General features: G+C 40.9%; 1 protein-coding gene across 4 annotated transcripts; it reads left to right on the top strand.

The window, feature by feature from the left end:
* The first annotated feature begins 364 nt into the window (after positions 1–364).
* LOC126100471 (spermine synthase-like) lies at positions 365–23,286 on the top strand. 4 transcript variants are annotated; one of them, XM_049911078.1, is made up of 8 exons: positions 365–426; positions 1,066–1,286; positions 6,682–6,793; positions 15,622–15,744; positions 15,854–16,008; positions 19,177–19,266; positions 19,789–19,980; positions 22,968–23,286. In XM_049911078.1, exons 1-8 carry the CDS (start codon positions 366–368, stop codon positions 23,118–23,120), a joined length of 1,107 nt encoding a protein of 368 aa, XP_049767035.1. In that variant the 5' UTR covers position 365; the 3' UTR covers positions 23,121–23,286. The 4 variants fall into 4 exon arrangements, with proteins under 4 accessions (XP_049767035.1, XP_049767038.1, XP_049767037.1 ...); XM_049911081.1 differs by lacking the exon at positions 365–426 and adding an exon at positions 674–862; XM_049911080.1 differs by lacking the exon at positions 365–426 and adding an exon at positions 674–915.
* The last annotated feature ends 2,799 nt before the right edge of the window (positions 23,287–26,085 follow it).

Genomic DNA, 26,085 nt, shown 5'->3' with positions numbered 1-26,085 from the left:
ACGGGAAAACATACAGCTTAAGATATGTGGGGGAGCGAGACTCATCCTGGAAATGGAAAACAGAAGTATACTGATTATCATGAAGATATTGCGTCTCGATTTGTAGACTTACAGGAAGCAGTAATTGCCACTGTAAGAGATTATAACTGCTGTGGATATAACGGAGTGGTTTGCAATTCTCTAGCGTTATGTAACAATCAAGATTCAGCAAGCATACCTGCAAACAAAACCGGGGATGTACCTGGCGATCACGAAGAAATATACTCCCGCGGTTTTCCTTGTGTTGCAACACGCCCGATACGTTGCGCCGCATGGAGGGCAGATATATAGCAGGGTCTACATGTTACCGAGCCAGTCTCTCCAACATGCCCGTCGACACCATCCTTGTAGGTTTCTCTGTAAACCGTTCGTGTACTACGAATGAAGGTAAATTACGCTATTTTTAAAGATACATTTCAAATGCTGCGATAACACAGTACGGGTTGTAGTCATAAAGTTTTAATTGTGATCTAATAAAAATTAAAACGATACGTTAAGTTTGCAACCCTGGTGTACATTGATAGATATCCCCCTGCCACAGTACCTTAACACGCCGCTAGAGGAGACAAAGGAGAATGGCATAGGTCGTTATTAAAGCGAAGCGTCGTGCGATGATTTGTTTTTAGCTGCAGCAGCCGAAATGTTGTGGCTATGTCGATCCAGATGACTTTCTTTAGCCGTCTGTATTGATCTGATAAAGCTATAGCATTTCCGCTGCTGCCGGAAACGAATTACCGCTCGACACTCCACTACAATAATGTGCTACGCCAGTTCGTGCAGCCTCTGTTCTGGCTTACTACGTTCCTGTGGCGCAGTGATTTCAGTGTGTACCAAGACTGCAGACCTGTATCTGAAAACAAACAAATAACTAATTACGTAACTTAATTTTTTTGTGGTGATAATTAAAGTTTTATGACTACCTCTCGTAGTTATTTATCGTTATTTTAAACAATCTAGTGCAGCAATGAAAAGATTATAGAGTTAAATTTTACGTTTTTAACATTTTGGTTACGGTTGTATTTGCAGATGAACGGAAAACGTTACTGGAAAACGTGGAAAGTGTCTTAGGCGATTACCTTCCGTTATTGAAGTTTCAGAAAAGTATGCAAGTTGGCGACATCTTTGTATCAGTGTATACAGCGGATAGAGACTCTATAGTGAGTGTCAAATGTTTTTCGGCGGGTGGTGTGATTTGTGCTATCGAGTATTACAAGGAGGACAACGAGAAACCACTTCTCAATTTTGAGGTGAGTTCTCCAGTAAAGTTTAATTTCTGTTCTTGTTTTTTGAACTCAAAATGTAAACGGTAGTCGAGGTCGCCAACGTGTTGGTGTTCGGTCTAGACTTAAAATGATACTGATGCTGAAAGGAATCTTCAAAGCCAGTTATGTTTTTTGGTAATTTGTTATTTGCATGTTGCATGGATCATTCAGTCACCAAGGTAAGAAGAGGTGTTGCCATAAAGCTCTTGTTGTGGGTTAAATCTCAAACCTCCCCACAATGTTTCACATAACGGACGGATTCCGCGGCGTTATTGATGTTCCCTCCATTGAACTGGGTCATTAAGCTTGGCTGCCCTCTGCTGCTATTCAAGACCAATGGAACGCTTACAGAGAACACTTTTCATACTGCATTGTCCACCGTCAGCAAAGCAAACACGACAAAACTATATGCAGGTAGTACCTACAGTAACACACTTTACATGTGCTTTATAAAGGAGCAGTACTATAAGTGAACGAAAAGCTTTCTGATGGGATGAATAAATATATCTACCTAGATCTTGTGCCAACGATGTTGTGTCAATTCCTATTACTGATCAGTAAATTAAAACTGTCGGCTGGCTGGTCCAGAATTGAAACCAGAACACCTGTCTTCCATAGGTAATGTGCTGTACTCTTTTAATCAAGCGAAATAGGTATGTTACCGCCATCAACATCTAACCTGTCTTTCTGTTATATATTCCATTTTAAATGAAAATTTAGGTGTACCAATACATGGTACAAGAGGGAAGTTCCCTCTGTCATTAACTTCACAGTGGCTTGTAAAGTGTAGATATGAAGTAGCTACTTATTTCTGGTTTTAGTCAGCTTTCCATTATAAGCAGTATGTGGTTGTTATTACCACTAAATGAAAGTATTCCTGGGACCGCAACCTTATCACAACGTTAGGGAAGTGTCCGATTCCACCCGTATGCTTTGACCTGTGACGTCATCATTATGGCAGAAACGTCAACTCGCAGAGTGTACAAAATGGCGACGATACCGTTGCTACGTATGCATGCCAACAAGCGGTAACAAAATAAAAGCGGCACAAGAACGTCTCACTTCAACAATAAAATGAAACTAATGGGACAACCGAATGAAACTAATGGGACAACCGTGGGAAGTAGTTTTATGGCGGGGACAAGCTAAATATAAAACAATACGAAACACCACACCATGCCAAAACAAATATTATAAGAGAAACTTTACAGCCACAAAACCAACAGGAATCGTACACTTCACTCGACCTATATAACTCAAACGAAGCCCACGATACCAAAACACCACATTTCCCTTGACTTAGACAACTCAAACGTCGTTCTCGATATCTACTGGCAAACCACAAATAAAAAGACCACAGCCTTAAACTTCATACACCTACATAACTCACAAAACACCGCCGAAGCCAATACTCGAAAACCGAAAGAAGCCCATATTGACTAGAATATTTTAAATGCAGCTGAAATACCACGAATATAAAATAGACAAAGCACCACAATTACTGTAGAATAGTCTGCCCCCAGTAGCTGAATGGTCAGCACGACAGAATGTCAATCCTAAGGGCCCGGGTTCGATTCACGGCTGGGTCGGAGATATCTCCACTCAGGGACTGGATGTTGTGTTGTCCTAATCATCATCATTTCATCCCCATCGTCGCGCAAGTTGCTGAAGTGGTGTCAAATCGAAAGACTTGCACCCGGTGAACAGTCTACCCGACAGGAGGCCCTAGTCACACGACATTTACATTTTACTGTAAAACAAAACCAAAACAAAAATTACCTACCAACAAAAGCCTCCACAAATCATCTCCATAAACGCCATCAACCTCCCACTCACAATCCGTCCCCAGCCTACCCAATACTGTTCCCAAAAACAAAACCCACAAAGAAAAAAAAAATGAAAACAAAAATCAATCACACCTTACAAAAAAACAAAAAGCTGCCAACAATACCCACAATCTCATCCCCACCTTCCTCCCCCCTGCTCCACACGAATCAGACGCCTTCAACCAACCACCTTGGGCATGTACATCCTCACCATAGCTCTCAAAAACCACCAATAACACAAAAATTCTCAAAAAAGTATCTTCTGCCAGGGAGATACTAATCTAAATGAGATTGCAGGTTGGAAGAGTGCATCTTCACTCTCCCTATAACAGATTTAATTGCCCCAAAAATTCCCCTATGGTGTTAGTGCAAGCCTCAGTGTCACAATCTTTAAACTGAATACTATGGTTGACTACTAAGTGTTCATAACCCCTCTTCCCCAAACACCTATACAATGCAACTGAGCGAAGTGGTTTAGTGGTTAGTACACTGTACTTGTATTCGAGAGGACAACAGTTCAAACCCACATCTGGCCATCATGATTTAGGTTTTCCATGACTTCCCTAAATTGCTTCAGGCAAATGTGGGGATGGTTCCTTTGATAGGTCAGGCTGACTTCTTTCCCTCCTTCCCTAATCTGATGGGACCGATGACCTTGCTGTTTGATCCCCTCCGAATCTGGTCTGGAACTGGCGACTTATTTGCTTTCAACTCTTTCAGCTACTTCTTTAAGCCAGGGATACCTGCTACTATGTCCTCCAGGAGTCTCTGCGATGGTCGAATGATAATATGTTGGTATGATCCTTCAGTGTGAATGATTTCTTAAACAAAAAATTTAAAACTAAAGCTTTCCCATTGCTGTCTTCTACTGCCACATCAGACTGCTCAGCAAGTGACTGGATAGAAGCAATCAGCAATTTTATGTAGGAACAGAATTTTCTCTAGTTCTTGACAACATCTTCTGCTAACATATTCCCACCATTTCCACCATTCAGTGGACAATGATAATGTGAATGAGATTTCTTTAGAATCAACTGTTTCTTGCATGTAGTGAGCAGGTTCTTAATTTTTGCTTTAGAAATTGAAAGTTTTTTTGTATGTGTGTGGGAATCGACATTCATGTTTGCATTCATCCTCTTCGTATTTGACATTGTAGGGCCTCTTTTACAGTAATACTCAGGCTTGAATTGAAATACCTTCTTTTTTTGTCCACTTACATTGCGAACACATAATCCACCTGCCGGGCCCCATTGATATCAGCCACAGGTGGAGATCTTAATGATGTGGTAGCATAACTCAAGAGGTACTGGCATATATGATCACCATACTCTCTGACAGCTTATGTAGTTGGTGTCTGCCACACTGGTGTTGCTTAACATACCATCACAGCATTTTGAAAGAGTACTTCTGTCATAACTACAGTCACATTTAAGGTAGGTATGAAAATATCATGGCAGTTTGCTCTGAGGCAAATACTTTTAGCTACTTTGTATATTTTTTGTTATTTGCTTCTTGGCCATTTTTGCATATGATTTGCAACAAACTGGTTTTGTTCATCTGACCTTTCCTTGTTATTTAAAACACATACTTCTTGATTTGGTGGTCTATGTCTACTAACATAAAACATCGGTGTATGCCATTATTCTTGATACAGAGCAGGTATGAGTGATGAAAATCTCAGTGGGTTCATAAAGAATGTTACTTCATCTTCTTCTACTACATCTTTACGTAGGTTCCTTTCATCTTGGTTGCATGTATCTATATTACTGATGTTATTGCCCCAATTAACAACGCAGTCATCACCAGTGCTGTTTGTTTCAATACAGTCTGAAGGCTGAAATTTTTCTAATGTGAATGTAAAATATCTGATAGTTGACAAGTAAGATTTCAATATACCTGTGACCATCTAAAGAAAAAAGTTCTTTTTTTTTTCAAATTTAAAGATAAGAGTGCAAAATATGTTCATATTTCTCATGACTGAATTATAAAATTGAACACTTTTTGTGAAAATAGTGGTGTGCTCTTTAGCTATGAGAGTTGACATTTATAATTGCTGTAATGAACTGAATAGATAAATGAACAGCTGAAGTATTCTCAATACAGGGGCAGTGGCGAGGAGGGAGGGGGCTATAGCCCCCCCCCCCTCCCCAAATGGAGTATCATATTGCACTGGACAAAATGACTTAAGAAATCAGTGTATTTCAAACACATTTTAACAAAAGAATAAGAGCAACAAATAGCTTACTATCTAAGCCAATAAATATCATTTAACTTAAAATGGGCATCTTATTATTTATTAATACACATTTTTTACCTTGAACTCCAAAATGGTTACCAAAAACTGCTTTATGCAAAACCAAATTTTACCAGTTTGTCAGTGGAAGACCCCCAACTCTCCTTTAGTTAAGTGATATTCCAGTCCCCCAAACCCCCTCTCCCTCCTAAGACCCCCCCCCCCCCTCCCCCTTGACCGACTTCTAGAATCGCCTGTCTCAATACATTGTTATGCGTGAGATGACACAAATAATGACAAAACATGTAATTGTAATTGCACATAATAAAATTTGTTGGTAGATCTAATCAATGTATGTAGAACATCCGTACTTGCACAGTGAAGTGAGAGCATTCAGTGCAGCACCAAGAGGATGATTTGCCACATTCATCCTTTTCATGTTACACAGTATGAGTCAACAGAGTGTCAAAATGGTGAATGTGCTACATTCGTTGTTATGGCACTACAAAGTACACTTCTTTTGAACTTTGGAGATACTGGACTTTCCATTTTCTTCAACACTATCACAACTAATCATATTCAAGATTTTTCCATAGCAAGGAACACAAAAAATTAAACTCCCTGATTCACTTTATTCAGAATCACTATTTTGGCACATCTGCATTTTTGGCATAAGAGAGATGATAATACTCTTCTGTACAAGTGCTGTTTTTTACATGTATATGATGTTTATCTATACAGTGGTAACATACAACCATCAACCCAATAACACAGGTCAAGACAGCTGCAATCAAGATTGTCACAGTACCAGTGTTGGTGCTGTTTTATTTTTTATTGTTTCTGATTTGATATGAGTTCCATTGACTTAGTTAATGAAGGAGCCGTTTCAGAATTTGCCTCAAATGATTTAAAGAAACCCTGAAACACCTGGATCTGGATGGCCAAACAGGAATTTGATCCTTTGTCCCCCGAGTATGAGTCATGTTTTAAGCAGCACTCCTTGTGGGATATGGAATGAGTAAAGTTTTATAAGATAAATTTACTGTCAAAAAGCGTATATCAGAAATATATAGATTTCAGAATGGATTCTACTATGAATATCTTGGTTGAGCTCCACTTGTAAAAATATTTGATTTGATTTAATTATCTCTTCAGTTCCAAGCCAGAGTACAATGCTACATATTGTGGAATATTTCCAACATATGAGCTAGTGCACATTATTCATTTCTGCAGCAATCCCTTGAAACTAACTTTCCAAAAACTATAATTTTAATGTTATCTAGGAGAGCAGTAATTTCAGTTGAAATATTCTTTATTCCAGTGTATTCGGAAACTTGAGCAAAGTTTAATCAAGAAATGTCATGGCAAAAGGAGCAATGCCTTTCCGGCCATAGAACTTGGAGCTGTTGTCGACAGATACTTCACAGCAGCAGGTAAGCTTATTTCACATGTGCTTTATTATTACTGAGTGTTTAAATTCTAGACTACAGTAACAAATTGTTCCCTTCAGTAAGAATGTATGTATGAAGTATAAAACAAAATGAAATACTTGCAGTTTTTAAACATGTAAAAGAGCTAAATTTTTGGAACTAGTTCACTATCTTTAAAAAAAACAACCTCATATTATCCAGTATACCATTTCTCAATAAATTTTCGATCATTATTAGTCAATCTATTCTTTAAAAGTCCTTGCCTTCACATAATGTTTTTCCCAGCAAGAGAATAATATCTGACATTTATTATGAAAAAATTCTGCATACGATGTAGGCCTAGTTGATAGAATAACAAAATGCAACAAATATTTGTCTGGTGAAAAATAATAATGTTTCAAATTCAATCAAGTCTGTTTTCTGGAAAAAGACTGAACAACTAGCATATCAATCAGTTACAGTGCAAGTGTCATCACTTTTCCATATCTGCACCAGTGACTATTGAAATAGTTCATACATTCTTACCCAGGTGCAAATAGTGCTAACATAGCATGGTTCACGACCAGAAAATGAAAGTGAATACTGCGTGGAAAGTGGGAATCCATGAAGAATGTGCATTTTCAGTTGTACACATATTGTCAATATTGTATGCTCTTGTACTTGTTCCTGAATACTGCAACACTCTCATAGAAGGAGCAGTCAAATGGAAACCAAACACCCACCACAACTTGATAATGGAATTGTTCCATTCAGAAGTAATTGCCATACACATCAAGACATTTATCCCAGTGGGAGGCAAAATGATCAATTCCTCATCAGCCTGAAACCAAAGTCCATGCACGTCTCTCTTAAGGCCGCCAAAGATGTGAAAATCACACAATGAAAGATCCAGGCTGTATGGAGGATGTTGCAGTATTGTCCAAGCAAATTGTCGAAGTGTATCTTTTGTTTAATTGACAGTGTGGGAGTGGATGTTATTGTGCAACAGGATGCTTCCTCTGTTCGTCAAGTTCCTTAAGTGTGGAACAACAGTCAGTTCGCGGCAGAAACAGCAACGTGCCGTAGAGTCAGAGGGCCTAGGAATTCTGATGGACGGAATTATCGTGTTGCACAACAACACATGCCCCTCACTGACAGTTGGACAAAGACTAAAGTTTGGTGATTAATCTGATGATTTTCACATCTTTGGTGACCTTAAGAAAGACATGCGTGGACATCGGTTTCAGTCGGGCTAAGAATTGATCATATCGGCTCCCAGTAGAATAAATGTCTTAATGCCTGCAGTGATTACTTTTTAATGGAACCAGTCCATGGTCGCATTATGGCAGGTGTTCAGTTTTCATTTGATTGCCTCTCATAGAATGAATAGGGAGGCCATTTGTGTGAAGGTTGTGTCATATTATATTTTATGCCATAAGCAGGCAATCATCTCTTTCTGCACTGTCAGCAATTGCTAACACAAAAAAACCAAAGCAAGTTTACAGAAGAGGTGTATAATCCAAAAAGTTAAGAATTGCTCATTCTTTTGATTGAATAGTAAATCAAGAAAGGCAGAGATGGATAAGGGGAGGGAAGGGGGCCAGGCTAGGAAGACAGCAAGGGGATGGAATGGAAATGTGAAATTTGTGAACTCACCTGTGCACAGACAGGTGGGCTGCAGGTGCACACAGTGAAGTGGAGGAGTAGATTGGGAGAGGGAGGTGAGACCAGAAGATGATAAAGACTGCAGAGGTGAGACCGTGAATGTAGAGTGAGAATGAGAGGGAGTTGGAGGTTGTTTCAATTTTGTTTAAATGGATTTTGATAGCTTTAGGCATTAAATACACCATAAGTGGTTACCTGTAGTCCCTCCATTGTTTCATTCAGGACTTCCCATATTGTAATTGTACACTCCTGGAAATTGAAATAAGAACACCGTGAATTCATTGTCCCAGGAAGGGGAAACTTTATTGGCACATTCCTGGGGTCAGATACATCACATGATCACACTGACAGAACCACAGGCACATAGACACAGGCAACAGAGCATGCACAATGTCGGCACTAGTACAGTGTGTATCCACCGTTCGCAGCAATGCAGGCTGCTATTCTCCCATGGAGACGATCGTAGAGATGCTGGATGTAGTCCTGTGGAACGGCTTGCCATGCCATTTCCACCTGGCGCCTCAGTTGGACCAGCGTTCGTGCTGGACGTGCAGACCGCGTGAGACGACGCTTCATCCAGTCCCAAACATGCTCAATGGGGGACAGATCCGGAGATCTTGCTGGCCAGGGTAGTTGACTTACACCTTCTAGAGCACGTTGGGTGGCACGGGATACATGCGGACGTGCATTGTCCTGTTGGAACAGCAAGTTCCCTTGCCGGTCTAGCAATGGTAGAACGATGGGTTCGATGACGGTTTGGATGTACCGTGCACTATTCAGTGTCCCCTCGACGATCACCAGTGGTGTACGGCCAGTGTAGGAGATCGCTCCCCACACCATGATGCCGGGTGTTGGCCCTGTGTGCCTCGGTCGTATGCAGTCCTGATTGTGGCGCTCACCTGCACGGCGCCAAACACGCATACGACCATCATTGGCACCAAGGCAGAAGCGACTCTCATCGTTGAAGACGACACGTCTCCATTCGTCCCTCCATTCACGCCTGTCGCGACACCACTGGAGGCGGGCTGCACGATGTTGGGGCGTGAGCGGAAGACGGCCTAACGGTGTGCGGGACCGTAGCCCAGCTTCATGGAGACGGTTGCGAATGGTCCTCGCCGATACCCCAGGAGCAACAGTGTCCATAATTTGCTGGGAAGTGGCGGTGGGGTCCCCTACGGCACTGCGTAGGATCCTACGGTCTTGGCGTGCATCCGTGCGTCGCTGCGGTCCGGTCCCAGGTCGACGGGCACGTGCACCTTCCGCCGACCACTGGCGACAACATCGATGTACTGTGGAGACCTCACGCCCCACGTGTTGAGCAATTCGGCGGTACGTCCACCCGGCCTCCCGCATGCCCACTATACGCCCTCGCTCAAAGTCCGTCAACTGCACATACGGTTCATGTTCACGCTGTCACGGCATGCTACCAGTGTTAAAGACTGCGATGGGGCTCCGTATGCCACGGCAAACTGGCTGACACTGACGGCGGCGGTGCACAAATGCTGCGCAGCTAGCGCCATTCGACGGCCAACACCGCGGTTCCTGGTGTGTCCGCTGTGCCGTGCGTGTGATCATTGCTTGTACAGCCCTCTCGCAGTGTCGGGAGCAAGTATGGTGGGTCTGACACACCGGTGTCAATGTGTTCTTTTTTCCATTTCCAGGAGTGTAGTTAATGTTCATTTTTTAAATTTCATATTTCAAGTTCTTATTTTGTACAGTGTTCTTTGTGTTCAAAGAGGATAAAAGATTAGTGACTGGAAGGCAATAACATCCCACATTCTGGTATTGTCATTATCTTGCTGATATGTTTCTGTACATTACTCCACTGGATTCCTGTTTTCCTGCTGGAGGGCAGGTAATATGAGTGTAGTAGCCAAGTAATACATGAAGACGGTTCAAGTAACCCAAATAATGGCTTGATTCATGAACAGTAATGGAAATTAGACTCTCCTCGCACAATATTTCCAACTGAGAATACTGTACCTGATTGGACACAAGGTGAACAGCATTGGTGATAGAAAGTCTAAATGCCTGAAATGTCTCCACCCTGAACAATCAGCAAGTTACAAGTAACCTCGCACCAGTAAATATTATGGAGCAAACCACTGATTTGTAAGAGGTAGATACCATAAATTGTTACAACATGGCAATGTTCTGTTTGTTATAACAGATGAGCTTCCTGTTATAACTGATGAGCTTCCACATTGGTGTAACTGAGGTCCTCCGGCATGACTGGTGTCATAGGTCTGGGGATTCCGTAATGTTACTGCAGCAGTTGTGTCGAACTGTAGCCGGATAACTCAATGAAAAACACTTAACTCAATAAATAACTTGAGAGACAGAGAATGTTGACACTATGTCGATTGAGGCTGCTTGGGCTGACCTTGTTCAACTCAGCATTTGGCCTGCATGTTTAATGTTGCCACTGCCGCTTCCTCACACCAGCTGTCATCCTGGTGGGCACATCTTCTGACACTAGTGCCAGATTGCCTGGTGCTTCAATTTGATCACCCACTGCCAGAGAAACTTCAGAAAATTGTGTTATTTGATTTCTAGTGCAGTATCTTCTCTGGACTTAACAGATAATTACGTTGCACACCATTGGCCTGTGTAAGAGTTATTACAGGTGTCAGTAACGTATTGACACTTGCCCAGGCCCTGTACGACTGGTTTGGTTTCTTGCAATATCAGTATAATTCAACTCCTGTCGCTGTAGTTGGTTGATTAGTTTGTAGGGTAAAGGGCTAAACTACATGTTCATCAGTGCCGTTTTTCTTAGTCACACAGGTCAAGGATTAAAATCATACTCCAAAAGAATCCTATCACCTGAAATACTGGGAAGAAACAAAATGTGTAAAACTAAGTGTGTAACCACACCGAAGGAGAAAATGAAAGTAGCAAGCAAAAATGGAAAACATTAACTATAAGGAAGAAACGATGGAAGGTTTTAAAACAATATATCAGACACCCTGGGCTGGCAGATTGCAAGACTAAAAAAGGGATGAGCCAACCATTCTGCAGCACATTAAAGTTTTCACTCTAAAATCACAATGCAAGAGAAACACAGATGGTGAAGAGATGAACACCATGTCAGAACAGATGGCGGCAGACCAAATGAGGAAAAGTTAAAATACAGGTAGGGTGAAAGCCTGAGTGAGAAGGGCAGACACCTACCCTTAGATTGAGTCATAAAAATCGCCCTCTTGAATAAAACTTAAAACTATATCAGCCATTGAGGCATTGTCACTTACCACCATAGGTAATACATCAGGGAGGTTGAAAGTCCGCCTCAGGGCACCAGGATTGGGACAGTCCAACAATATGTGGACCACTGTCAATTGAGAGCTGCAGCGACACTGGGCTGGGTCCTTGCGACGGAGCAGATGACCAGGAGTCAGCCGAGTATGGTCAATGTGGAGTCGGCAAAGGACAATGGGGTCCCTGCGAGTGACTCTGTGGGTGATCTCCACACATTTGTTGTGTCCTTTATAACGTGTAATGTATTGGGCATAGTTAATGCCATTCAGTATGCCAGTTACCAAAAACTTTATGGCATAATACCAATTGGAGATCATTTTCTGGTGTGCCGATCTCCGGACTCCATTTATGAGTAGCCTCTTTGGCTAGCCTGTCAGCAAGTTTATTTCCCAGAATTACAATATGTCCTGGGGTCCATATGAAGACCACTTACCATCCATGTTGTTCAAGGACATAAATGGAACCATAGATCACCATTACCAGAGGATGGTGAGGATGTGAGTATAGCACTGGTTGAGAGCTTATAAGGCACTCAAGGAATTACTACAAATGAGGAAGGACTCCCCTGAGAAGGAACAGATGTACTCAAGAGCGCAAGAGATGGCTATCAGCTCTGTAGTGAAGACACTGCAGCCATATGGCAAGGAGCACTGTTCAGTACGTCCTGCATAAGCATAAGCGAACCCAATGTCTGTGTAAATTACTTCTGAACTCTAGGATGTGTCAAGAATAGAGGGAAGTAGGTGATGGAGGGCTGCAGGATGAACTGAGTCTTTTTGGACTTGTGATAGGTCCAGACAAAGCTGTAGTCAAGGTATACACCATTGAGGAGTATGTGAGTGGACTCAGAGAAAAGGTGATTGAGGGAAAGACTCGAGTTCAGTGAGAAGGGACCAGACACAGATAGCAATTGTAATCGCTGATCTGAGCTGCTGTTAGGGAAAAGAAGACAGTAATGTGGATGTTGAGGCAAACTCCGAACGTGCAGTATCGTTGGCAAGCAGTTGTCACCTGATACACAGTGAAAGAATCCCAGTTTCCACAAGTAGGCTGTTCACTGGGCTTGTTGAGAGAGCTCCTGTCACAAGTCGAACTCCACAGTGGTGTATAGGGGCAACCATCCGCAGTGCTGAGGGTGATACTGAACCATGTGCCAGGCTCCCACGGTCAAGACGGAACTGTACAAGGGCTTTGTACAGCTGTTTAGGGCGATCTGCACCCCATTTGGTGTGACTCAGGCACCCAAGAATGTTAAGGTACTGTCAGCACTTTTGCTTAAGCTAATGAAGATGTTGAAGTTGAATTAAGCTAGCATCACAGGTGAGGCCTAAAAAGTGATAATAGTCCACTAAATTAAGGAGATGGTCATCGAGATAAAGCTGTGTGTGCAGGGGAACTGTACAGTGGTGAGAGAAGTGCATGGCGTAAGTCTTGGCAGTGGAAAACTGAAAGCCGTGGGTGAGGCCCCATGTGTGCATCTTTAGTGTGGCTCCCTGTAGTCGATGTTTAGCCACACCAATAGTAGATGAGTGGAAGAAAATTCAAAAGTCGTGATCACATAAAAAAGGTGATGTTGAGGACCCCACAGCTGCTGTTAGACTATTAATGGCCACTAAAAAGATAGGTACTCTCAGTACGGAGCCCTGCAAGACACCATTCTCTTGGATGAAATGGGAACTGTGTGAAGCACTGACTTGAGCTCAGAAGGTGTGGAGTGATAGAAAGTTCTGTATAACAATTGGGAGAAGGTCCCAGAGACCTCACTCATGTAGTGTAGTGAGGATGTGGTGTTGCCAAGGGGTAGCATAGGCTTTCGTCAGATCAGAAATGATGGCAAAAAAATGATGACGGCAGGAAAAGGATGTTCATATGTTAGACTCCAGGTACGACAAGCTGTCAGTCGTGGAACCACCTTGGCAAAAGCCGCCCTGGGACAGAGCCCGAAAGCTCTGAGACTCAAAGAGCGAATACAACCGCCGGTCACCATATGTTCAAGCAGCTTGCACAGAATGGTGGTGAGGCTAATAGGATGATTGCTGTCCATATCTAGTGGGTTCTTACCTGGTTTTAGCACTGGAACAATGATACTTGCAATGTGATAATAAAGTAAGGGTAAAGCATTTTTTCCACTTGCAGTGATAATTTGCCATTGCTCCAGATGTGGTTGAAGATGGCACTGGTTATCCACTGATAGATATTTAAGCATTTGAGGTTTGATATGGTCTGGTCGAGGAGGTGTATCTCACACCACTATGAGATGCATTCATTTGTGATGGTAGTAGGACAACAAACTGCATATGTGATCATAAGTAAGAGCTGATGGATCTTGTAAAGGGGCAAGCTGACACAGTAATTGATACACCTTAGGTGGATTCCACAAGAGGAAGAAGGCTTTGCACAAATTCGAGTCTGTCACACTGAAAGCCAAAAAATGCTGCCCGAGTCTTCTTCTTCTTCTTCTTCTTCTTTTTTTTTAAACTTCCCAGACCTTGGCTGAATCATAATGTGGAGGAAAAGTAGGTGGATAGATCAGTGGAATGTACCCCGTCTGTTTACGGAACCTGACAAAATGGTTGCAGCCAAAGTAAGCTGTTCAATCAGAGGTGGTCGCATGGCGTGCATAATGAATAAATGTGATGAAACTGCACTTAAAGATTGCACATGCAGAAACCATTCCAAAATCATCGCCAGTCACGTAGTAACCAAGAAATACACAAAGCCAGTCCAAGTAACACAGATATAACTTTATTTATGAACTGCTGAACAGTAATGGAAATCAGACTCTCACTGATCCCCACATAAGAAGGCACAGAGCACTGATGTGAATAGTACAATTGTAAGAACATAAAAGAGAGTCAATGAGCGCTGCTCTGCACATATACATGTGCAAGTCACTGGCAAATTGTGTGGTGGAGACTACACCATGCGCACGTCTTAGACAGGCAGTCTCTGGCAGCTGGCTCAAGCTGATACAGTTGGTGACCAATTCATACACGTACATGCGGTGACACTACACTCGGCACACTCACATGCACTAGTAGCAGTATACAGCAATGAGACGTGCATAATCCATGTTGTTAATTTGGAATCTCTCCAGGACTGTCAACTTATCAAAAAATCTATGGACAAATTTTACTTTGTTAGCCAGTGAGCATTTGGCTCTCACGATAGTGCTCATAACATTCCCCCCCCCCCTTAAAACATTGTGAAACAAATACTGCTTATTTAAAAGGACTATGTTTTATCAGAATTTGAGAATCCTTTACAAGAGGATTACAGTGGTATAGTGCTTGTTGTGGTATACAGTGAAAGTTCTCTTGTTAATAGAAGTGGACAACTGGGTCAAATATGAGGACCTGTGCTGATTTGGTTGGTCTTAATATATTACACATTCCTTGTGTGTCTTTATGAAATACTTAACTGCAGACTACAACTAGTGTAATGTCACTGTCGCCCCTCTTTTTAAAGCACTCATGACTGCTCTTCTTCACCTACACATAGTGAGCATCCTTTGCGTCTTTTTCTGAAATATTTGACTGCAAACCACAGCCAACATCATATCAATAGACCTCTCTATCAAATGCTGTCAAATACTGCTAAAATTTACACACTGCAGTTTCACTTTTAAAAAGTCACTTTGCTTCAGCATATGGTGAAATGAAAATGTTAGGAGCATTGTTGGCTCAGAAAAATGCTTTACCCTTATTTTATTATCACTCGATAAAAACATTTTATACTGTTTTGTGCTATAATAGGTTATTCTTGTATTTTATGAGTACTTTAAGTTCTGAATCAAAATTTCCATTATGTAATGTGCAACTGCATTCAGCTCCATGGACATAAAATTCCATACAGTTGAATTGTAGCACGTGAATCCCTTATAAACAAATTTAGGCTTTTGTAATGTGTTTGAAATTGTTTATCTACAGATGACCGTATTTTGGAATATGACATTGACAGTATTGTATATGAAACTACTTCGCCTTATCAGAGAATAAGAATTATGCATTCTCGAACACTTGGAAATTTACTTGTTCTGGATGAACATCAGAGTGAGTAATCTTCATATTTATTTGTGTACATTATATCTGTGTTTGTGTGTGTGTGTGTGTGGTGCATGGAATGAGTCAATCTAATAATCTACTTATATTTTGTCTACAGATTTGGCTGAAAGTGATCTGATATACACAGAAACATTAATGCAGCGAGGGAAGGAAAATTATGAAGGAAAAGAGATAGTGATTTTGGGTGGAGGAGATGGAGCTCTTTTATGGGAACTTTTGAAAGAGAAACCAAAGTTTGTTACAATGGTAGAGGTACGTATTCACAATTACTGTCTAGTTTATTCTTTTTATTACAGTGACCATTAAAATTTTTTGTCACACTCTGTTTTTGGTAATAAGTTTTTCAAGGCAAACTTTCATTAGAAAACAAAATATTAGTAGATAACTATGTTAAATACAAAAATTTTAAGCCCTGGTGTAGATTATATAGATGATAGATCCAGATGTAATTTCATTAGATGTGGTTGAATGGTGGTTACCATGTAGAGAAGCTGTGTTATGACCCACCCAGATAGCCAAGCAGGATTAGACAGATGGCTCTAAACCCTTTGCATTAACTTCCATATCAGGAGCTAGATGTATACTAACATAACAGAGTAATGATTCGGCATATTACGCACCTTACTATTTACATGAAAAATCCCACTTGTGTGCTAAACCTGTTGAGGCAAACTGTCAACAGACCATACTGTGTATGTTTATTTATTCTAATCATATACTGTTAAATTTGGACTTAGTTGCAACAGTGTGGATTTGGTGAGTTTTTTCATGTTCATGGTTTGATGACAGTCATCAAACCATGAACATGAAAAAAGCTCAAGGTATAGGGGTCCAAGAGTATGTGTAACTTCTGCACCACTTGAAACAGTTTGTTATTAGAGCACAGTTAGAATCCATTGTGACACTGAAGTCAGTTACATGACTTGCCTTGCAGTGAAGAACAAAACTGTGTTAATAGAACTCCCAACTTTAATTTGCCTCATCAAAGCAAATGATGGTTGAGAAGAAGGTGATGATGCTACAGCCACAGGCTGTTCATTTTGCAGTATTTGTAACAGAAATTCATGGTATTGTTGCTGGAATTTCCATTGCTTTTCTTGCTGTTGTTGCAGTTCTTGCTACTGCAGCTGCAGCCATTGCAGCCACAGCTATAGAAACTCATGAGCCATGTTTCCCAGTGAATAGCTGCATGCTGAGAAAGTCCTCATCACCATGTTTCTGTCAACTCAGCATTGGTAGGATGCAGTTTGATAAATGACACTGGCAATGACACAGTGACTGGTGGAACAAACAGGCAGTTCCTGTTCTTGATGGTGGATTTTTTGCTGTGGTATTTAAGGACACTGTCATGTCAGTGGACAGGCCTATGAGACATGCCTGTGATGGTGGCAGTGACTTCTATTGGAGAACATTGCAGCCATAATATGAAGCCCAAGTTTGTTTGCCCTGATATTTCCTCCATATCAGTACTCGGGACTGGGGCGGGGAGGGGGAGCCTGATTATCGTTGGATACTAAATTGGTAGTTCTTCACTAAATAACAATAATTTTCTGTAGAGTGAGAATTAAGATGAACAAAGTTATGTTTGCAGTCTATTCACAGTACAACACACTGTAATGAAATGCTGTATGGTGTGCACTTTAAGCTGATGTTTTATGTGATATGCAGACAAGGGAACAAACCTGTTAGGGTGAGACCTATGCAAAGTCTTGGGTGCCATAGGGGTTGTGTTCTGTGTTTATTACTTTTCTTAGTATGTATCAGACAGATGATTCAAAGAAAATTCTCTTTGCAGATGACACAAGTTGTGTTGTGAAATACATATAATGCAATGTAAATAATCTAACTAATAGAGTATTCATAATGGGGATAGATAAAATTTACTCACCAAGCAATGGCACAAGGAAACATAGGTAAACCTTAAGTAAATATGCAAGCTTTTGGAGTCAAAGGCTCCTTCTTCTGGCAGAAGGGTCAAAGGGGTGGGAACAGGTATGAAGAAAAAGGACTGGTGAGGTTTAAGAAATGCGGAGAGTTCAGAAAGGTTGCCCAGAACCCTGGGTCAGGGTAGGCTTACCAGATGGGATGAGAAGGAAAGACTGATTGTTGGGGACTGCTCTGGACAACATTTGAAAACCTGAGAGTTAAAAGGTGGATGATATGGCAATAAGTAAGACAGAGATTACTGACATAACATCATGCATGAGTTGATAAGAGCAGAAAGCTAAGTACATTGTATGTGGTAGAGGTAGATGGCAGGGAAAAACTGATAGGTCAGAAAATAAAAGATATAGAAACTAAAAAGAAGTGAAGGAAAGAACAGTTGCTGAAAAGAAATGCTGTGATCAAAGAAATAAATGTAAATTAAGGCCAGGTAGTTAGCGATAATCAAGAACAGATTGGAACACCAGTTCCCAGCTGCAGAGTTCTAAGAAAGCGGTATCTGGAGGAAAATCTAGATGCCATCTAGTTGTGAGACAGACACCAATAACATAGCTGTCATTTTGTGGAGCATGCTCTGAAACAGGATATTGAGTTCTTGATAACATCAGTACATGTTTTTCACAAAGTGGAGTAACACTCTAGTACATCAAAATGGAATGTGTACTTAATCCTGAACTCTTGTGAAATCAAAATTTTATTGTCCCCAGCTGGTCAAACAGTCAGTGAAGTTGTCCATTTTAAATTCTTAAGAGTGACAGCTGATGGAAAGCTGTCTTGCAAGTATCATGTTAGACATACTGTACAGAAACTGAGTGCTGCTGTCTTCTCTACAAGAATAATATCGCCACTGTTTCTGACACTGACATGTAATGTTTTGAAGGCTTGTTTACAGCACTTACTTTCACTATATTATCTTGTGGGGTATCATATTTTAGGGCAACTTTGTGTACTGACCAAGAATATTACTAGCCCACAGATCTGCAGTGTCAGTTTACAAACTTTGTTTAGATGTCCTGGAATTCTGCCTCTACCATCCATGTACATACACACCACAATAGGATTTGTTATTAACAGTATTGAATCATTCAGATGAATCTGCAGTTTTTATTCAGTGAATGCAAGAAGGACAAACAATTTGCTGTTAGTTAACACTTCCTTAAGTCTCGTACACAAAGGTCTTTAAATCATGGTGGGAATGTTATGTTGAGGCATACCCGTGTACAATAGTTGCTTGCAGTAGATGAAAATTTTTCTCTCAGATATGTTATTTATTTGTACACTCTCTAAACATTTTTTGCTTTTGTTTCTTAGTTATTTAGTTTATTTTATTTATAAATTTTTTAATCAGTATTCTGTAAACTATGCATTATCTCATTCCATATCGAAGTAACTTCGGCTGGCATGGTCCCACATAACCTGATGAATAATTCACTTGTGCATTGTAACTTTTACACTGTTAATTTCTTCTTTTTACAGATTGATGAGCAGGTGATGCAGGCATGCCAGAAACATCTTCGCTCTTGTTGTGGTAACTGTCTAGATCAGTATAAAGGAGAGAACTATGAGGTTTGTACAGAACTGGCTTACAAACTTGCTATTGGAAAAATGCTCATCAAAGTTGCTTCATATTTAGGAGATATGTTGCTGTTGCCATACAAGGAAGTGTTGTGATCATAACTATTATGTCGTAAATGTTTTGGATAACTAATTACTTTTTACTTTCTTACCTCCATATATCTCATAATATCTGATCATTATCAGCCTATAGGCAAATTAAGCTGAGTTCAATGTTGAACACTCAGTTCAATTTTTAACATTTGTTGTATGCTTCTACAACACTGCTGCCACTACCATTATACTATCTGCATTTTTTTTTAGTTATTTTTGTAACTTACTGTTGACTAATATCTACAGTGTCAGTAGCTTCCATACACAAACAATATTGCATCAAATGCTGTTCATAAATGCATTCCATTGGAGGTGCCACAAGCACAAACATGTCTGAGCATTCCAAAGTAGGGACTGTCTTGCATTTGCCAGTGTATGCTTTGTGATCACATTAACTTGTAATTTTTTTTCTTTTTACAGATTATTGTTGATGACTGTGTAAAAGTACTTGAGGAATTCATCAAAAAAGGCAAGAAATTTGACTATGTGTTTGCTGACCTTACTGACATACCACTGTCGTCAACACCACAAGGAGAACTGTGGGATTTCATCAGGCTAATTTTAAATATCTCATTCAAAGTTCTAAAACGAACGGGAAAGTACATGACTCATGTAAGTTGAGACTCTATTGCAGATTTAATACCAGTACTCACAACATTAACAACTATAGCAGATGTTATTATTTATGACATATTTTTACCATTATTGATAGACTGTTTTCTTGGGCCCAGCTGGACTGACAGTTTTATTTTTCTTTATTAATACAACGCAGAACCTAATTGTTTTCACCATGAGCTTCAAGCAATAGTCATACTGGAAATCATGCATAAAGCACATACACAGAATGGTCACTCAAAGCACTTGATGAAAATTAGATCAGTTATTAATTAGGAAAAGATGTTCTCAACTTGAAGTTTTTTTTGAATGCCACAATGTTTTACAAGGCATGATCCTAAAGGAGGTGACATGCCCTTGCCTCAGGATTGTACACTTGCTTAAAACCAGCACATCTCACAGTTCTGCAATCCATTGACCTGAAACGTCAATATTCCCCATCTTACTGCCTCTGCCCCCTTTCAACTATCCTGCCTCTGTTCCTCCATTCTCCTCTTCCTTTTCTGTCCCTCTTTTTGGTTTCAGATTTTCCCATTTCTTCCTGACCATCATTTAGTATTTATTTTAATTAATTATTCATTTTCTTCATTTTATTTTGTGCTTCTCATGTATATTTCTGCTATTCCTAGCCTTAGTCTTGACTCCTTCCCCCACCCACCACCACTCTTCCTCTCCCTCCCCCATCTCTCTCTTATGCAAATGGCTCTGAGCACTATGGGACTCAACTGCTGAGGTCATTAGTCCCCTAGAACTTAGAACTAGTTAAACCTAACTAACCTAAGGACATCACAAACATCCATGCCCGAGGCAGGATTCGAACCTGCGACCGTAGCGGTCTTGCGGTTCCAGACTGCAGCGCCTTTAACCGCACGGCCACTTCGGCCGGCTCTTATGCAAATGCATGTGCGTGTGTGTGCGTGTGTGTGTGTGTGTGTGTGTGTGTGTGTTTAATTAATTTTCTCAGCCTGTTTATTGGATGCTTCCTAATGATATCGTGTTGCCATATATTAACCAGTATGAAAGATTTTTATAGTGAAACTAGTGTAATATGCCATAATTGTGAATCTCTTTAATTGACATATCAGATTTTTTATATTGAGCAAACAGTTACATTAGTAGCAAAATAGCAATAGAATTAGTACGCTTACAACAAACAAATTGGAACAGCTTCTGCAGGATGGTCAGATATACAAATGACAAGACAATCATTTAGCTTAACTGCAACCTGTATCTCATTTTTTAGAGCAGTAGGAAAGTAAGAATATACACTCCTGGAAATTGAAATAAGAACACCGTGAATTCATTGTCCCAGGAAGGGGAAACTTTATTGACACATTCCTGGGGTCAGATACATCACATGATCACACTGACAGAACCACAGGCACATAGACATAGGCTACAGAGCATGCACAATGACGGCACTAGTACAGTGTATATCCACCTTTCGCAGCAATGCAGGCTGCTATTCTCCCATGGAGACGATCGTAGAGATGCTGGATGTAGTCCTGTGGAACGGCTTGCCATGCCATTTCCACCTGGCGCCTCAGTTGGACCAGCGTTCATGCTGGACGTGCAGACCGCGTGAGGCGACGCTTCATCCAGTCCCAAACATGCTCAATGGGGGACAGATCCGGAGATCTTGCTGGCCAGGGTAGTTGACTTACACCTTCTAGAGCACGTTGGGTGGCACGGGATACATGCGGACGTGCATTGTCCTGTTGGAACAGCAAGTTCCCTTGCCGGTCTAGGAATGGTAGAACGATGGGTTCGATGACGGTTTGGATGTACCGTGCACTATTCAGTGTCCCCTCGACGATCACCAGTGGTGTACGGCCAGTGTAGGAGATCGCTCCCCGCACCATGATGCCAGGTGTTGGCCCTGTGTGCCTCGGTCGTATGCAGTCCTGATTGTGGCGCTCACCTGCACGGCGCCAAACACGCATACGACCATCATTGGCACCAAGGCAGAAGCGACTCTCATCGCTGAAGACGACACGTCTCCATTCGTCCCTCCATTCACGCATGTCGCGACACCACTGGAGGCGGGCTGCACGATGTTGGGGCGTGAGCGGAAGACGGCCTAACGGTGTGCGGGACCGTAGCCCAGCTTCATGGAGACGGTTGCGAATGGTCCTCGCCGATACCCCAGGAGCAACAGTGTCCCTAATTTGCTGGGAAGTGGCGGTGCGGTCCCCTACGGCACTGCGTAGGATCCTACGGTCTTGGCGTGCATCCGTGCGTCGCTGCGGTCCGGTCCCAGGTCGACGGGCACGTGCACCTTGCGCCGACCACTGGCGACAACATCGATGTACTGTGGAGACCTCACGCCCCACGTGTTGAGCAATTCGGCGGTACGTCCACCCGGCCTCCCGCATATCCACTATACGCCCTCGCTCAAAGTCCGTCAACTGCACGTACGGTTCACGTCCACGCTGTCGCGGCATGCTACCAGTGTTAAAGACTGCGATGGAGCTCCGTATGCCACGGCAAACTGGCTGACACTGACGGCGGCGGTGCACAAATGCTGCGCAGCTAGCGCCATTCGACGGCCAACACCGCGGTTTCTGGTGTGTCCGCTGTGCCGTGCGTGTGATCATTGCTTGTACAGCCCTCTCGCAGTGTCCGGAGCAAGTATGGTGGGTCTGACACACCGGTGTCAATGTGTTCTTTTTTCCATTTCCAGGAGTGTATTACTTATAATATCTGAACGTATTGTATCTTTTCTGCATACCAAGGATTCCAAAATACTTGTTCCTCATCCACTACTTTTACTTTTATCCTAAATTTGTTTTCTTTTGTGAAGAACAGATATTGTTACTCAGAACCATACATCTATTGTCTTTGTTTTGTATATATCACAGTTTTTCAGTTTTGCCATGTACTAAGCAGATGCTGCAGTTCTGCCATTCACACTGTTACTCTTTGTTTTATTGACTTTACTGAAATTATCAATATTGTTTTTACACTGTCAAAACTTGTTGTAGGCCAATGGAGTGTCATGCCCAAGTGCTCTCAGTATGTTTGAGTCACAACTTAAACAGCTTCCCGTACCAGTGAAATTTACACGTGACCAGGCCTTTGTACCATCATTTATGGAAGACTGGGTCTTCTACCAGGTGCAGCCAATATGCAGATAGCTTTCAACACAGACCATTTATATAAATCCTTGGGCATTCTATCTGCTACAGCTTGATCTTAAGTTCAATGTTATAAAGCAGTGAAGCATTCTACATTGTGAAATGGTTTAAGTGAAGTAATGTAAGTTACATTACATGAAACAAAATATTTTGTTCAGTATTATAGATGTAGCACATTTTTGTGTTAAATTGACTGATTTTATATGATTATAATAAACAGTAAATACTATACACTGTGTAAATTTATTTAAAAGTTAAAATTCTCATAAGGATTCATACTAAACTGCATAAGAAAGGAACAGAGAGTCATGAGAGCAGTGAAAGTTTTTGATGCCAATTGTTTAGTAACAGTTCGGAAAAGCAGTTGTAGTGCTCTTGGTTTTGGTTGTCTCTGTCACCTTTACTAGTTATAATGTGTTTTGAATCATGGGACATTGTATCATTTATGTTCCTACATTTTCTAGGGTGATTTCATCTCAAATCCTACAGGTCATGTCTACTTGTGCTCATGAATTCCTCTGGAAAAAATATATATTAGACCCTATGTCATAAGTGTTAAGAAATAATGTATTTTCATTTTATCTTAATTTTTGTAAGTGCTATGGCCCTTTGAAAAATGTATATTTTGTAAATAATTCTTAAAACAGTAGAGAGCAAAAAAGAAATATAACTAAAGGTCTGTCCACATGCAATGATCTGTCTGCGCACATCACATCTGCGCAGACAGATCGTTGCGTGTGGACAGAAGATTTGCACCAACCTGAGGTGTGTGCAAACCTGGAAGTTGGAGTTGGAGGTTTGAGCGAAACCTCTCAAACCCGTGGGTTCAAACCACATCTGCGCAGACAAGTTGGAGTGTGTGGACAGGAGATCGCCGCAAATCTGGCGCGAAACAGCTGTTTGCTCAGTCTAGTGTTTGTATTTGTGCTCACAGGGCATTAAAATGGCTGATACTCGTCAGTGTTCTCGAGAGTTTGTAAGTGAATTCATTGAAATATATAGAAACCACCCGTGTTTGTGGAAGATTAAAAGTAAAGAACATAGTGACCGAGACAATAAGACAGCAGCGTACAATGCTCCTATTGAAAAATTGCGGGCAGTTGACACCTCGGCAAACAGAGAAACAGTAATTTAAAAAAAAAAAAAAAAAAAAATTCGTTGCGAACTGTTTACCAAAAAGAGTTATCCAAAGTTCAGAAATCTAGAAGATCTGGTGTGGGAGTAGATAAAGTATACCAGCCACCGTTATGGTATTTTGATCTGCTTGGCTTTCTTAGTGATCAAGAAATGCCAGGACCAAGCAGGAGTACAATTGCAGATGAAATTGGAGTGTCAATGTGCGAGGAAATGGAACATGAGGTAATGTAAAACAATAGTATAACTATATTAACTATAGTATTCACAACCACAGTACTACAAGTAAAGCTTTTCAGGCAGATAATGAATCTCTGTCTAGAATTCAGAATGGAGTTTTGTATCCTGGAACAAAAGTTTGTAACAGGTTGCTTCTACACAGTAGCGAACTGAAAATGCCTGCTCAGAAACAAAGTAAACCATAGCTCATTGGCCGTTTAGGTATATAATCTCTAATAATATAGGCCTACTGTGTTTCAAACACGTCTAAAACACCAAAAATATTATCTGTAACTTGACAGACCTAATTTACTTGACTTGCCTTCATGAACTCATCCTTCAGGACAGCATAAATAGCTTTACATGTTTTGGGTATTATTTCACTCAACACTTGTTTCGATATTGCAGTTGAAAATTCCAAATCCTTGTAGCTCCTTCCTGTTGCTAGGAATCTTAATGTTACCGCCAGCCGTTCATGAGGAGAAATTGCCCTTGTCATACAAGTATTTTTTCTCATACTATGAGGGGTTACAAGCTTTAAGAGATAATTATAAGTTTCGACATCCATCCGCAAATAATTTCGCCAGTCGTTAGGTTCGCCCTGCAACTCTTGCAGTAAATTTACGTGAGAAAACTGCTTTCGCTTTAGCAGCCACTGTCTACACCATTTTGACCGCTTTCTCTGTTTCCTGAGGTTGGTCTGAATGTTTTTTGCAACACAAGTTGCAAACACAGACCACAACAGAACTTCCTCCATTTCTATATTTCAAAATAACTGAATTAAATTTTTGACGTTTACGGGGACGTAGTCGCTTGCCACTGATATTTCTTTTCTACATCAACAGATGGCGGGCGAGTAGTAGATTGGGGTTTGTGTCGTGTGAACACACCACATTTGCAGCGATCTTGTGCATGTACAGATATCTGCACCGATGTCTGCGCAGACAGATCATTGCGTGTGGACCGGGCTTAATAAACCAAAAGTACTGGAGACCTGGGAGATGTTTTGTATTACAGCTCCCTCTTAGTGTGTTGAAATTTAGTTGATACCCAAACACTAACGGGCTTCCTTTAACTTACAAATTTAAGACAAAAATATGTAATTTAAGTTAATTTTTTCACTTAAATTTTTTTTTCTAATTTGGAAAGTCACAGGATGCTCTCTTTTCTGTCATATTACTAGATGCTACTTATTTATTTATAAACAGTATCTTGTGCATGGCAGATATCTGTATTATGTTAATATTTATTACTAAACATGTAAAACATTGCATTTTACAAGTTTTTACAAATTATTTATTTGAAAACACCCATCCAAAAAGTTTTGAGAATTCCACAAAACATTGTTTTGTTAATATGTTAGTAGTTAGTGCAAACACAGTGGGCAGTATTTTTCCATGTAAAATGTTAAAAATTTTTCAACATTCTGCATATTTCACGTCACTGAATTTGTGGTGTAAAATATGCATGTTGGCAACACTGTTTCCACTGCTCTTCTGTTTATAACAGATGAGTGAGAACTTGCATGTAAACCATACTGCATTGAGTTTTGTGTTTGCTTTGTACTTTTTATTAGATACAATATCAGTGAGCTGTGTGGACTACGAAAAAA

This window comes from Schistocerca cancellata, chromosome 9 (genome assembly GCF_023864275.1).
Source record: "Schistocerca cancellata isolate TAMUIC-IGC-003103 chromosome 9, iqSchCanc2.1, whole genome shotgun sequence".
Taxonomy (NCBI): domain Eukaryota; kingdom Metazoa; phylum Arthropoda; class Insecta; order Orthoptera; family Acrididae; genus Schistocerca; species Schistocerca cancellata.
The sequence above is the reverse complement of the archived record's forward strand: the minus strand, read 5'-3'. Positions and strand labels throughout refer to the sequence as shown.

What these genes read in the sequence shown, in the direction of transcription:
- LOC126100471 (XM_049911078.1), top strand. Translation starts at nt 366, where the DNA reads ATGCCCGTCGACACCATCCTTGTAGGTTTCTCTGTAAACCGTTCGTGT. An exon ending in TTCGTGTACTACGAATGAAG is followed by an intron (nt 427 to 1,065) that starts GTAAATTACGCT and finishes TTGTATTTGCAG; the next exon opens with ATGAACGGAAAACGTTACTG. An exon ending in AGTTTGTTACAATGGTAGAG is followed by an intron (nt 16,009 to 19,176) that starts GTACGTATTCAC and finishes TTCTTTTTACAG; the next exon opens with ATTGATGAGCAGGTGATGCA.